This window comes from Alligator sinensis, unplaced genomic scaffold (genome assembly GCF_000455745.1).
Source record: "Alligator sinensis unplaced genomic scaffold, ASM45574v1 scaffold879_1, whole genome shotgun sequence".
In the NCBI taxonomy this organism is placed as follows: Eukaryota; Metazoa; Chordata; order Crocodylia; family Alligatoridae; genus Alligator; species Alligator sinensis.
In genome coordinates this window covers 1,427,414-1,439,867 of record NW_005842250.1, presented here as the reverse complement: position 1 = coordinate 1,439,867, position 12,454 = coordinate 1,427,414, and the positions used below count along the sequence as shown (strand labels likewise).

Here is a 12,454-nt window from a genome sequence, read left to right as displayed (position 1 = left end):
GCTGCTTCCCCTATCACAACAGTGGGTGGGAAAAATTTAAGATGACCCTCCATTAATTATATTCTATACAGGGAAAACTATAATTACTGGGGGGTTGTCTAAAATTTGAAATTGTCTTGGATTCAGGTAAATATGGTCATTGAGTCTAATATGCAGCATGGGGTACAGGGCTTTACCTGAAAGTAATAGGAGCATATTTTTCCTTCCAACATAAGGAGAGAGAGAAACTGGCAGAAGGCATGATGCTGAAGGATAGCCAACGTGATTTTATTGCAGGCAGGTCATGTCTGACCAACCTCATCTCCTTCTATGATCAAGTAACAAACCGCTTAAATGTGGGAGATGTGGTTGATGTCGTGTACTTGGATTTTAAAAAGGCCTTCGATATGGTCTCCCATGACGCTCTTATAAAAAAGCAGAGTCCATGGTCAGGTGGGTTGGGAACTGGCTAAGGGGTCAAACCCAGAGACTGTTAGTGGATGGGTCTGTATCATCTTGGTGGGAGGTGGCCAGTGGTGTCCCGCAGGTTTTGGTTCTTTGTCCTGCCCTGTTCAACATCTTTATCAATTATTTAGATGAGGATGTGGAAAGCATGCTGGCCAAGTTTGCAGACAATACTAAGTTATGGGGAAAAGCGGTCACACTAGGGGATAGGATGCAGATCCAAGTAGACCTGGACAAGCTGGAAAGGTGGGTGGAGCAGAACCGGATACAATTCTGTGAGGATAAATGCAGAGTGCTTCATCTGGGGAGAAGTAACCAGCGACATGAATATAGGTTAGGAGGAGATGTCCTCGCCAGCGTGATGGCTGAAAGGGACCTCAGGGTTATAGTTGATCACAGGATGAACATGAGCTGCCAGTGCAAAGCTGTAGTCAACAGAGTTAATAGCATACTGGGATGCATTAGCCGATGTGTCACGAGTAGGGCTAAGGAAGTGACACTTTCTCTCTACTTGGCACTGGAGTACTGTGTCCAGTTTTGGACGCTGCACTACAAAAAAGATGAGAATCTTGACAGGGTCCAGAGAAGGGCCACAAGAATTGTTAAGGGCCTGGAGGACAAACCTTATGAGGAAAGGCTATAGGATCTGGGACTGTTCAATCTGGGGAAGAGAAGACTGAGCGGGGACTTGGTGGCCATGTATAAGTATATAAGGGGTGAATATAGGGATCTCGGAGAAAAACTGTTCTCTAGGGTGCCCCAGGGGAGGACAAGGAGCAATGGCCATAAACTGTTGGGGGATGGTTTCAAGTTGGATATAAGGAAGAACTTCTTTATGGTAAGGGTGACCAGAATCTGGAATAGGCTTCCCAAGGTGGTGGTGCAGTCCCCAACCCTGGAAGCCTTTAAGAGGAGACTGGACAGACACCTTGCTGGGATAATTTCATCTTAGCAGTATTCCTCCCCAGAGCAGAGGGGTTGGACCTGAAGATCTTCTGAGGTCCCTTCCAACCCTTCATTTCTATGATTCTATGATTCTATGTCTCCTATATAAAGATGACACCTTGACTGCAGCCTGAATTATTGTGCTACTACCAGCCAACTCCAGTTAGGATAAGTTTTCAAAGCTCTAGAACTCATATAGCGTATCCATTTTTAGATGCATTTTTGAAAACAAATTCTTTGCTACAATAGCATTTATTTATTAAGAAAACCTCCAAACCCACTCGAAAGAAACTCTGTTACAGTGAAGTATAGGAAAACCTTTACATTTTCTAAGTTGCGGCCAACTACTGAAGGGCAAACTGCTCATACTCATGATCTCCCTGAGAATTAAATCCAACAGCTGTTAACATAGTTAATGGCGACCTGTGCTCCAGAAGACTTTGTTTACATGAATTTACAGGAATTAAAATTGTGGGTAGTCAGAATGTGGATAATAAAAAGCCCGAAGTGCCAGCCAAGATAACTTTGGAATGAGTAACCTGTATATCCTTCTTCTCTTCAAGAAATGTCACTTTTGCCTGGCAATGTTGGCCAAAACTGTTTTACCAAGGAAAGTTAGAGTTCCTACCAAGCTCCCATTGATAGCATAAGCCTTATGGTAGAAATCGGTTGTATTTTTCCATATTGAGGGACCATCCTCTTTGTGTAATGCAGGGATACAAAATGGTGTTTGTGGAGTTATGAAAAACTTGCCTGGTGTTCTAGGAAGTATGCTGAGTCTTTCTTACCCTGTCCCTAATGGGGAAAGAACTCTTTGTTTATGGGGATTGCTGTATTGATCACTTAAACCTCCACACACAGCCTTTATCAGCTGTGCATGGTGCACACATTTCCCTGGGAGAATGGCAAGTGATATAATCCCTTCAGAAGAGAGATAGAGAGGTGAAGGGATGTGCCCAAAGCTGGGGAGGGAGCACACATGGGAGTCTGGCTCCCCAAATCATGCCCAGACTTCTCCTCTATTTCAGTCTTACTCAGTCAGTTAGACAGTGGTTTCCTTGGGCAGCATCCATTCTTTTGCCTGAAAAGTACTTTGTTCCCCTGTGGCTTGCTTTAATCAATCCCTGCTAATCTGTTACTCTGGAAAGGCCCTGTACATTTCTCTGTCCTCAACACCATTTTCTCATATCCTGTTTCAGTATTTTCCATTCTCATTGTGCTCTTGCCACTGGATGGTCATGTTGAACTGAACAAAAGAGTCAAGGGCCAAATAGCTCAGCATTTCTGTGTATTACAAGGGGAGGGGTGCGGTGGTAGCACCCCTACTGTCCTCCAGATAGTGCTTGGGGTTCGTTAAAGCACAATTAACCCTTAAATGGAATGTGAAATACAAATGCAGACAACTCGGTGTCTTAAAATCAAAGTCTCGGACAACTCAGTGTCCTAAAATCAAAATGCAGACAACTCAGTGTCAGACAACTCAATGGCTTAAAAAATCAAAGTCTAACTTCATTAGTACAACAAGTGTTATCTTGGCAATTTCTATATTCAGAGAGAGAAAAACATTCAGTACAATAATCTCACCCAATCCCAGATGTTACTTTGCTCAACAGAAAAGACGGCCACTCAGTTCCTGGAAGTAAAGGGTACGTCATGGGCTGGGACAGTCTAGACAGATGTTGAAGGCTGAATTTATGACAATGACAAACTTTCTTGCTCCCCCTTTTTACGTTTTTCTTCAACTTCGCTCCTTTGACTCTTTGCTTTCGGATTGGTCTCTCTGCAGTCAACTTACTGTTCATCTTTTATCCATCAGCATATTCTTTTTGTCTAACAAACCCATCACAAGCACACCTCTTAATTTGGCCTTTTTCCAGTGTCTTACTTTGAGCATTGTCCATTGGTCTCCCTTATCACCTTTCATTAATATATCCAATTCATTCTTCCCTCTGATTCAGCTGGTTAGTGCCAAGTTCAGTTAATTGGAGCTAGTAACAAGGCCATTGCTATGTTATGTTAAAAGAACTTCTCACAGTGATAAAAAAAGAAAAGATATAATATAATGAGCACCTATGAGCTCTACAAAAACAACTCACAGACAGCTAATAATAAAAAACAAAAGTTAATAAGGGCAGAACGTAAGCAATGGCTAAATATAAACAGTACTATACACAAGTGCAACTTCAAACCATTAAACATAACAAGCTACCCTAAAGGGTTTTTGTGGCGGGGGGTGGGGAGGGTGGGGGGACTCTTATTTCCATTGAGGGACTTTAGCTTACAACTTCCTTTCTTGTGTGGGAAGGAAAAGAGAGATCATTGAAAAGCCTGTGCAAGACATGGCTCTGGAGGAGGTATCAGTTACTATTTGGTGATACGAAGGGAATGCCGCCTTTCTTCCAGCATGTGTGTGTGTACAGCTACTGGAGAATATGTCAATAAGATGAGAACTTGCATTCTTTTCTCCTCTGTGCTCTCTCAGCCACTGGGCAACATCTAGAAAAATGTTGTAACCAAGCGTGTAAGTAACCAGCCCTAAACCTGCTTAGAGTAGAGACCTGTACAGGGAAAGGCCTGTTCAGACCAGTAGAACTTTCAGCTAGTATGTATCCTGTTTCTTTATTTTCAGTGTGTTACTCTCATGCCAGTATATGTTTACTCTTCTGTACTCTGCTTCTAGACTGACTGAATATGACTTTGATGGCTCTGGAATCAAGTTTTGTGGGAACTGGCTGCTCTTGCCCCATAGATGGGGATCTTGGCCTTTGTTTATGCACCGTATGGACTCTTCACTCCTATTTCCCCTTAGATTTCAGGTACCGAAAGCAGAAGGACTCTGTACAAAGCAAAGGCACAGGGCTGCGATTGAGAAGCAGGCTTTCTCCATCCTCTCTGAAGTCCCAAGGGCGCCCAGATTTCCGAAACGGCTTCCTTCTTGATCACCCAGACAACTCCTCCATCCAGGAAGCACTAGAGAAACCATCAGGAAAACGCAAATGCAAAACCAAACATCTGGCAGGGCTCTGTGAGGAGGGGAAGGTATGATTCAGGCCTAGGGACAGGATTCATCAAGGCTCTGGACAGACATAACAATTGAAGCACTTCAAAGGGCAAGCAGGCAGGGGTACACATCCTTTGCAGCACTCTAAAAATGGCAGAAGGGCTCCAAAAATAACCCTTGAGGAAACTGTTACTATTCAGAAGTTTATTACTTTGAAACACTTCCTATTACGTGTACACACTCTGCGGAGCATGATAGAATGGCTTAGTCTTTCAGCATCCCACAATGCTCTGCTTCTTCCTCCCCTCCTTTGCCCAGAGGAAAGTGAGAAGAGCAAGGCAGGCTGTCAATGAGTGCTCTCTTGTGTGCTCTGTCTCTGGTCTCCGTGCCTCCTGACTCCCCCACACCACCACTGGAACAAGTAAATCCCCCAACTGGGAGACCAGAGGCCTCTTGTCCCCTGTTTCTCTCTCGGTTTGATGAAAAAGGTGCTCTGGGAGAGAGGGCAGAGAGAGCATGGAGATTGCTCACTGACAGCGGGCTCTGCTTCCCCTCAAGAGGCTGGGGCTGCAGAGTGCTCACAGAAATTGAGTGAGCCATTGATCAATGAGTGCTCTCCTGCATGATCCGCATTTTCTCTCCCACAGTGTCCCTCATCCCACTCCATGTAGGACTTGAGAAAGTCCAAGAGTAGGTGTGGGGGCATTGAGGTTCCTGTCTCCCAGTTCATGGGGGAGGTGCTCCAGTAAAGTGGAAACAGCATGCAGAAGAGAGCACTCACTGACAGGTGGCTCCATTGCAGAGTGGAGGCTTCACTGCAGAGTGGAGGCTTCATTGCACGGTGTTCATGGATGGGGTCTTGCAGGGTGCAGCAGCCCCCTGCCACACCCTGGCTGGAGAGGACACGGCTGCATGCAGCTGGAGCGATTTTCAAGCACTCCAACACAACAGAGGCTGTACCTCTGTGTGCAGCTGAAGCAGTCCATTTTTAAGTGTTTCAAAGAGCAGCTGCTTTTTGAGGGGTGTATTTGGTAGCTGTGTGACAAAAAGACGTACAAAAAACTAGAACTCTTGGTTCCAAAATGATACCTTTTATTAGACCAACTGCTTTTTGAAGCACTTCAGATGTTATGTCTGTCTCCGCCAGCTCACCATGCGCAGGGCAAATGGTTCCTGTGGCCAGCCTTGTCCAACTATGCTGAAGAAGCTTCTTTCATCCTTTGTTTTCTAGGTGAAAGGGCGATGGAATCAGCCCAAGCTGCGCTCTTTGAAAAAGTCCCCAGAGCTCTGGTCACTCTGTAAGTCACAGCGGGTCAGCCCAGAGAGCTCCTCTGAACTACCCGTGTCCCAGCATGTCCCTCCTGAAGCTCGGCGGCTGATTGTGAACAAGAACGCTGGTGAGACTCTCCTTCAGCGAGCGGCACGGCTTGGTTACAAGGTGAGTGCTGGATCAGAGGATGTCTCTGAAGATTACTGCTGTCTCCTCCTTGTTCACTACTGTAAGTCTGAGTGGCCCAGGCCCCTTCTTTTTGGTTTATCTGTAACCAGGCCTCTCCGGTGTTTATTTCTCCAGGATGTGGTGCTATACTGCCTCCAGAAGAAGAGCAGTGATGTGAACCACCGTGATAATGCTGGCTACACTGCCTTGCATGAAGCCTGCGCACGAGGCTGGATTGATATCCTGCACATTCTGCTGGAACATGGAGCCAATGTGAACTGCAGTGCTCAGGATGGCACAAGGCAAGGTGGCTTTCAGCACTGTTAACCCAGAAGGATGGGGGCAAGACAGGAGATCGTAGAGCCAGGGCAGCAGAGTTGGGAGTCTTTCAGGAAGTGGTGTTAAGCTGGCTTGAGGCAGCAGTGCCATCTGGCAGGACGTAGGTTATTTGATTTATGAACTCTTCAGCTCTCTTCATCTTTTGCTAACACTTTCTTCCCTCACCAGGCCTGTGCATGATGCAGTGGCAAACGACAACCTGGAAACCATGTGGCTTCTACTCTCATATGGTGCTGATCCCACTCTTGCTACCTATTCTGGGCAGACAGCCATGAAACTGGCTACTAGTGAAGTGATGAAACGCTTCCTTAGTGGTAAGTGCTGAACCTTGGGGCATCCTAAAGACTAACACTGAGATCACTCACCTCCCCTCCCCTCCCCGCTTCCAGAGATTAAATATTTTTCAAGCAGGTGGTGTCAAATATAAAAACTCACATCTATATTCAGGGCCACAGTTAGGCATTAAGAGTCAGGAAATGCCAGCACACTGATGAAATGGGCAAGTATAACTCTGTCCGTGGTGCCCATGGCTTTACAATCCAGGCTTTAATCACTGAATGACTTGGAAAACAGCATATAATTACATATAGTGCAGTAGAACCCAGATCATTCATCTCCAGTGATTCGCAACCCGCTTAATTCACATCAGTTTGCCAAATTAAGGACTTACCCTACTGCTGCTGGCTGTGACTTTTACCTCTAAAGACGCTTCTTCTCTGCTCAGCTGGACCTCTGCCATGGTCCCACACTGCTGTTTGCTGCAGCTCTATAAACCCCCAGACAGATTGCAAACCCTTATCTAAATGAGCAGTGTATCCCAGTTCTACTGTATAGAATTCCTTTTCCAGTTTTAGGTACACAATCCAGGGACATCTATGAAAAACTGAGAACATGTAACTAAAGACAGTATAATGCAGACTCCCAGGGGGCCAAGCCAATGTGTATTCAGCCCAAATGCTGGCAAAGCTTGGCTCTAATATGCAGCCCAAATGCTCCATTAACACTGTGAAGAAATGCAAAACTCTAAAACCCTTGATTCAGAGTTTTATTAGACCAACTAAGAAATCACAAAAAAAAATCTTTTGTGATTTCTTAGTTGGGCTAATAAAAGGTATCATCTCTGAACCAAGAGTTTTAGAGTTTTGCATTTCTTTTTGTCTCAGACCAACACGGCTACCAAATGCACCCCATTAACAGTTGCAGCTGAGAGGAGATGCTGTCAACTCTAAAATCATTTTATCTGAAAACTTGCTTACCTGCCATTATTAGGAGTAATGCTTCAGAATGCAGTAGCTGAAAGATTGGATTGAACTGTGTTTGGTATGTGCACCATCTGGTAGATTCAGCATCACTTTTTCCCTAATTTTTGTGGGTCTTGTGCAGCAGCAAGGGAGAAAAACAGTTAGGAAGGGTGACTATAAAGGGATAGAACAGGTGTTGCCTCCAGCTGCTTTTTACTAGTTTTTTCCCCTTCTTAATTCAAGTTGATGAGGTACTTCTTAGAATCCTCTGGTTCTGGAAGGTGCCAGCTGAGCTGTGCCTGTGTGTACCTCTGGCCTTAGCTAAACTCTCAAGTGTGCTTGGAATCACTGCTGTGATGACTGTTGTCTACAAACTCACCCCATGTCTTCAGTCAGATCAAGTGGTGTCTGCAGCAAGGCCACCAACAGTAGTGTCTGCAGCAAGTGGTGCACGACCAAGTGGTGTCTGCATCCGGGCCACCAGCAGTAAGGCAAGTGGTCACATGACGAGGCAGAAGCAGCACAAGTGGCAGGGGCAGCAGGGCAAGTGGCCATGTGACAGACAGCCGCAGCGTGAAGGTTTACAGCCCTAGCTTGCTGCCAAGGGCTGTCCCACAGCCCTGGAGCCTCAGATTCCATGGCAAGCCCTGCCCTCTCCTGGCCACACCTACAAATTCCCTAGCTTGCCTATAGCCTGGGGGTCAGGTGGAGAAGCTTTGTTGGCCAGAACCGGCTTGTGAGCCATATGTTTGACACCCATGACCTAGAGCAGTTGTGGGAATCTCCCTCCTTGGAAGTTGTTAAGGGCAGGTTAGATACAAATGTGTCTAAGATGGTTGAGACAGGGATGATTCTGCCTTGTGCAGGCAGTTGGACTAAGTGACTTCCTCAGGTCCCTTCCAGCCCTACTTTTCTATGATTCTGTGATAGTATTGTGTTCTAGCTGGTCTGTGTGAGATGCCTTATACTGTTTTCCCTTCAGATTACCTCTCAGATCTCCAAGGTCGCACTGATGGGGACCCTCAAACAGCATGGGACTTCTACAGCAGCTCTGTACTTGGTGAGTTCAGTAAATCCCATTTCCATTTGCCTCTTCAGAGCAGAGACAGTGGAGCTGTTGGATGGTGATGAGAACAAACAGGCAATCTGAAACTTGTGAGACTTGTAGCACTGCCTCCTGATCCATGTGGTAAAAAAGAGCATGAATTGAGCATATGAAGTACTCCACACCCTTCACTGTATAAAGAAGCCCCTAGTTCCTGACTCTTCTTTCTTTTTCTTTGAGTATTGGTCTACACGAGGACTTACCATCCTATGCCCCATGAATTGGATCTGGCCGATGAAGCTGGGGAGGCTTTGCCTGTTCAGTGGCTAAGCAGAGCTGGGGGTTGGTTGGGAGCAGGTGCCAGTGGTGGTTATAGCAGAGCAGGCCAGGTGGGAAGTGGCCTATGCTACAAAATGTTGCCAGCTTCTGGCTTAAATAAGATGCTTCCCCACATGCATGAGATTGGATTTATTGGTCAGTGGTCTCCATTTCATATGATCATAGGGAAGTAGGGCTGGAAGTGACCTAACAAGATCATGTAGTCCAGCCGCCTGCTCAAGGCAAGATCATCCCTAAGCATTTGGATGCTTATGAACCCTCTGAGGTCTTAAAATGTAAAGGATCCCCAGGTACCACTCAGTTCCTTCTTAGGGGACCCACCCCTTGGTCCACTGCTACCTTACAATTACCTTTGCTATTATTCTTAATACTAGTTTCCTGGTAGTCTTTGTAGTAATCTGTTAAATCCACTGTCAGGAAAAAATGGGGAAAAGAGAAACTCATTAGTCCTTCAGAAAGTTTGTCTCAGTACTGAGTTATCAGTGACTAGATCACCTCTGTGATGGAGGCTTTGTCTCCAGGCTTTAAGACTTTTCCAGCTTGTGAAGCAGCCATACCTTTAAGGCTAAAAACAGACAACTGGTTTAATTAGGGCCCTGATTAGGCTGGGATATGACTTGCACCAAAACACCATAGCTGTTTACACACTAGGATTAAATGTCAGTTAAGTTGAATTAGACCTGATTGTTACGATTGTTTGAAGCAAAGTGTTAATTTGAGTAATTCACAGGTACTTAATGTGAAACAGTAGACTTGTCCATCTGTAAAGTCTTGAGTTTGCTGGTTGTCTGTTTTTATCCTGAATGATCCGTGTGTCTCAGCTAAGGAAAGGGGCAGGTAGATAAAAAATGATTAATATGAAAATGTTCTTTGAGGTGCACTCAGAAAGCTGGAGTTGCTTGTTTATTTTTTTTGTTAGTGTGCTATGAAGGGAAGATCTGATCCCAAACCCTTTTGTGAAAAGCTCTTGTTTCTTCAAAATAGCATTCAGCTAGTTTCCCAGGTACTTGCAGTTTCATTTCCAGAGGTTAGCTCTTTTCAGATTCAAAAAGAGCTAGCCACCTCATCAAAGGTCCTTTGGACCAGCCAGTGACTCCTACTTGGAGAAAAGAGAAGGGCTCTGAAACTGACCTGACAGTTTGATCACCATCCCTGGTCCCAGCTCAAAAGAAAGTGAAAATTCACTACTCATACAGGTCAGTTTCAGGCTCCAGCATCCAAATCTTACCAGCTGGCTACAATAAATCTGCCTACACCAAATCTGACCATCAGGCTAGCTATTCAGCACTGTTCCAATTCAGTTGAGACACTTTTACTAGTGACTGGGGCACCATGTTCTATGTTACTCAGTTCTTCAGATACCACGCCATGATGGGGAGGCAATTATAGTAACAGTTTCTAATCCAGTACTGATTCTTTTGGCACCAGCTACTTCCAACGTATCTGGAGACAACAGTAACGTCAGGGCTGGAATCTCCTCTGTTTGATTTTTACCTTTGTCAATAGCTTCAATATCTCCCTTGATACTGGAATCCAGGCTTCCAGTTGTGATTTTACTATGTCCAGTACCTTTAGCAACAATTTCAGTACTACAGTTTTGACAGCAACACACTACTTAAATGAACAAGAAGGAGCAGTTCCCCTCCTGTCCTTTAAGGGGAATTGGAATGATGTGTTCAGCATCAGATCAAACTAGTAGTTGTACAGTTTCTAGGAATTCAGACTGGCTTTTACTCACAGTCCCTCTAATACTGAGTTTCTTTAGGAAGAAAATCTGGCATGGATGTGATGGTTTAATACACAGAGGCAGTACACCTACCTATTTAGCAATTTTTCAAGCTCCCAGACATTCTGGATGTTGAATTGGAGGATCAAGGTCTGTTTCCTTATATGATTCCAGCATTTCTGCATTTCACAGCTTGGATAGTGGCTGGCTGAGCCTGAGAGATAGATATTGTTCTGTGATACAGGACATTTTCATTCTAAGCTGGAAACCTACAACAATATACAGGACTAAGTAGAAACTGGTTTTAGCAAGGGCATTTTGCCATAATATTCACCATGAAAATGCATCTATTCTTGTTAGCCTGGATTACCTGTTTATCACTGAACATTCAGGTCCCTCAGATAGTTCTGTGAAGGTTCACCTAGGAACAAATCTGCCTGACAATCCTCCATATGATTTTTTAAATTCTACAGTAAGCACTTTTGAAGGTGCAACACGTTTTTTTATCTTTTAGGGATTTTTTTCTGTCCTGGGGACTTGAATGTTGCCATTCTATTGTATTCTTTTAAATTGCTAACTAAGATAGCATTTTTGATGGCTATCATCTCCAGAGAGAGAGAGAGAAATCCAAGCACCAATGACACGACCATACCACCTTCTGTAAGAACAGGCACTCTTCTTCTCCATCCTAATTTTTTTTCCTAAAGTAGCATCAGAGTTTCACTTAATTGTTTTATATGATTAACTAAACTTCACTCATTCTTGGCAGACTCTGAATTCTACACTTTGCTTACTTTAAATGTTATCTCGTATTACCTCAGCAGGACAGAACTATGCAGCAGATTATTTGTATCTTCAGGTAATAAATACAGAGGTCTACATGTGGAGAAAAAAAAAAGAGAGTTTCTTTACAATGTTATTCAAGAATATTTGTCCACACTGTAGCCTACCACCTCCCCCACAAATGCATATTTCTTTAGTGCAGGGGTGGGCAATTATTTTGGCTGGAGGGCCACTTAAAAAGTTTTAGTGAGCTGTCAAGGGCCACAAGTGTAGCCCTGCCCCTTGACAGGTGCCCTGCCCCCTGATCACCATCTTGGGACAGGAAGTCACATCCCTAGCCCCTGACCTTTGCTACTGAAAGTCTTTCCCCTTGTCCCCAGAAGTACTCCTTTTGGGAGGGGGGTTTGCCATCTTGGAAGAAAAAAATCAAATCGTACATTAAAAGTCTAAATCTACTATGACATATTTTAATGTTATTTAAAAAAAAATTGTCCTAATATATGTGTGTTTGCATAGTATATATAGAGGTGATTGCACAATAGAGTAAAATCTCTGCTATCCAGCATTTAACTATCCGGAATACTCTGTTAACCAGAATTTCTGGCTGGCTGGATGCAGCGGAAAGCTTGCGCGTGGTGGGTGCTGCTGCTGTGTGTGCAGGCGCCGCCACACCCCCCTCCCCTTCTTCTGCCAGCCGGGGAGGGTTGTGGGGGGGCAGAAGCTTGTATGGGGCTGCCCTTGTTCCACGTGGCCTGCCTTGCACTGCCACTGCTCCACTGCACTAAGTGCTGCTTTGCTACCCCACAGCTGCCAATGCTCCACATGTGGCCACTGCCACCCCCACCCACCCTGGCTTCGTGTCTGGCCAAAACCCCTGTGCTTCAGGTAACTGGCATTTTTAGGTTACTGGCACCCTGTTTCCCACTCGTGCCAGATAACAGGGATTTTACTGTAGCTCAAAATAAACTCTTACTCTTGTATATTGTATGTGGGGGGGGATGTGTGTGGGGGGAGGTGTGGTGGGGGACAGAGCCGACCCTAGGGGAATGTGGGGCCTGGGACAAAACAGCCTGTGTGGGGCCCCCTTAACACTGTGCAGGCCGTGGTACCCCTGCAAAACAAGCGGGGGGGGGGGGGGGCGGGGGGCTTTCTT

The 12,454-nt window shown here is 45.1% G+C and overlaps 1 protein-coding gene across 3 annotated transcripts in view; it reads left to right on the top strand.

The window, feature by feature from the left end:
- BCORL1 (BCL6 corepressor like 1) overlaps positions 1–12,454 on the top strand; it is a 47,102-nt gene that overhangs the window by 23,708 nt on the left and 10,940 nt on the right. For all 3 annotated transcript variants that reach the window (XM_025208763.1, XM_025208762.1, XM_006027539.3), the window contains exons 8-12: positions 4,199–4,428; positions 5,622–5,828; positions 5,964–6,130; positions 6,336–6,481; positions 8,391–8,468. In XM_025208763.1, coding sequence (XP_025064548.1) covers positions 4,199–4,428; positions 5,622–5,828; positions 5,964–6,130; positions 6,336–6,481; positions 8,391–8,468 — 828 coding nt within the window. The remainder of the gene's footprint in view (positions 1–4,198; positions 4,429–5,621; positions 5,829–5,963; positions 6,131–6,335; positions 6,482–8,390; positions 8,469–12,454) is intronic.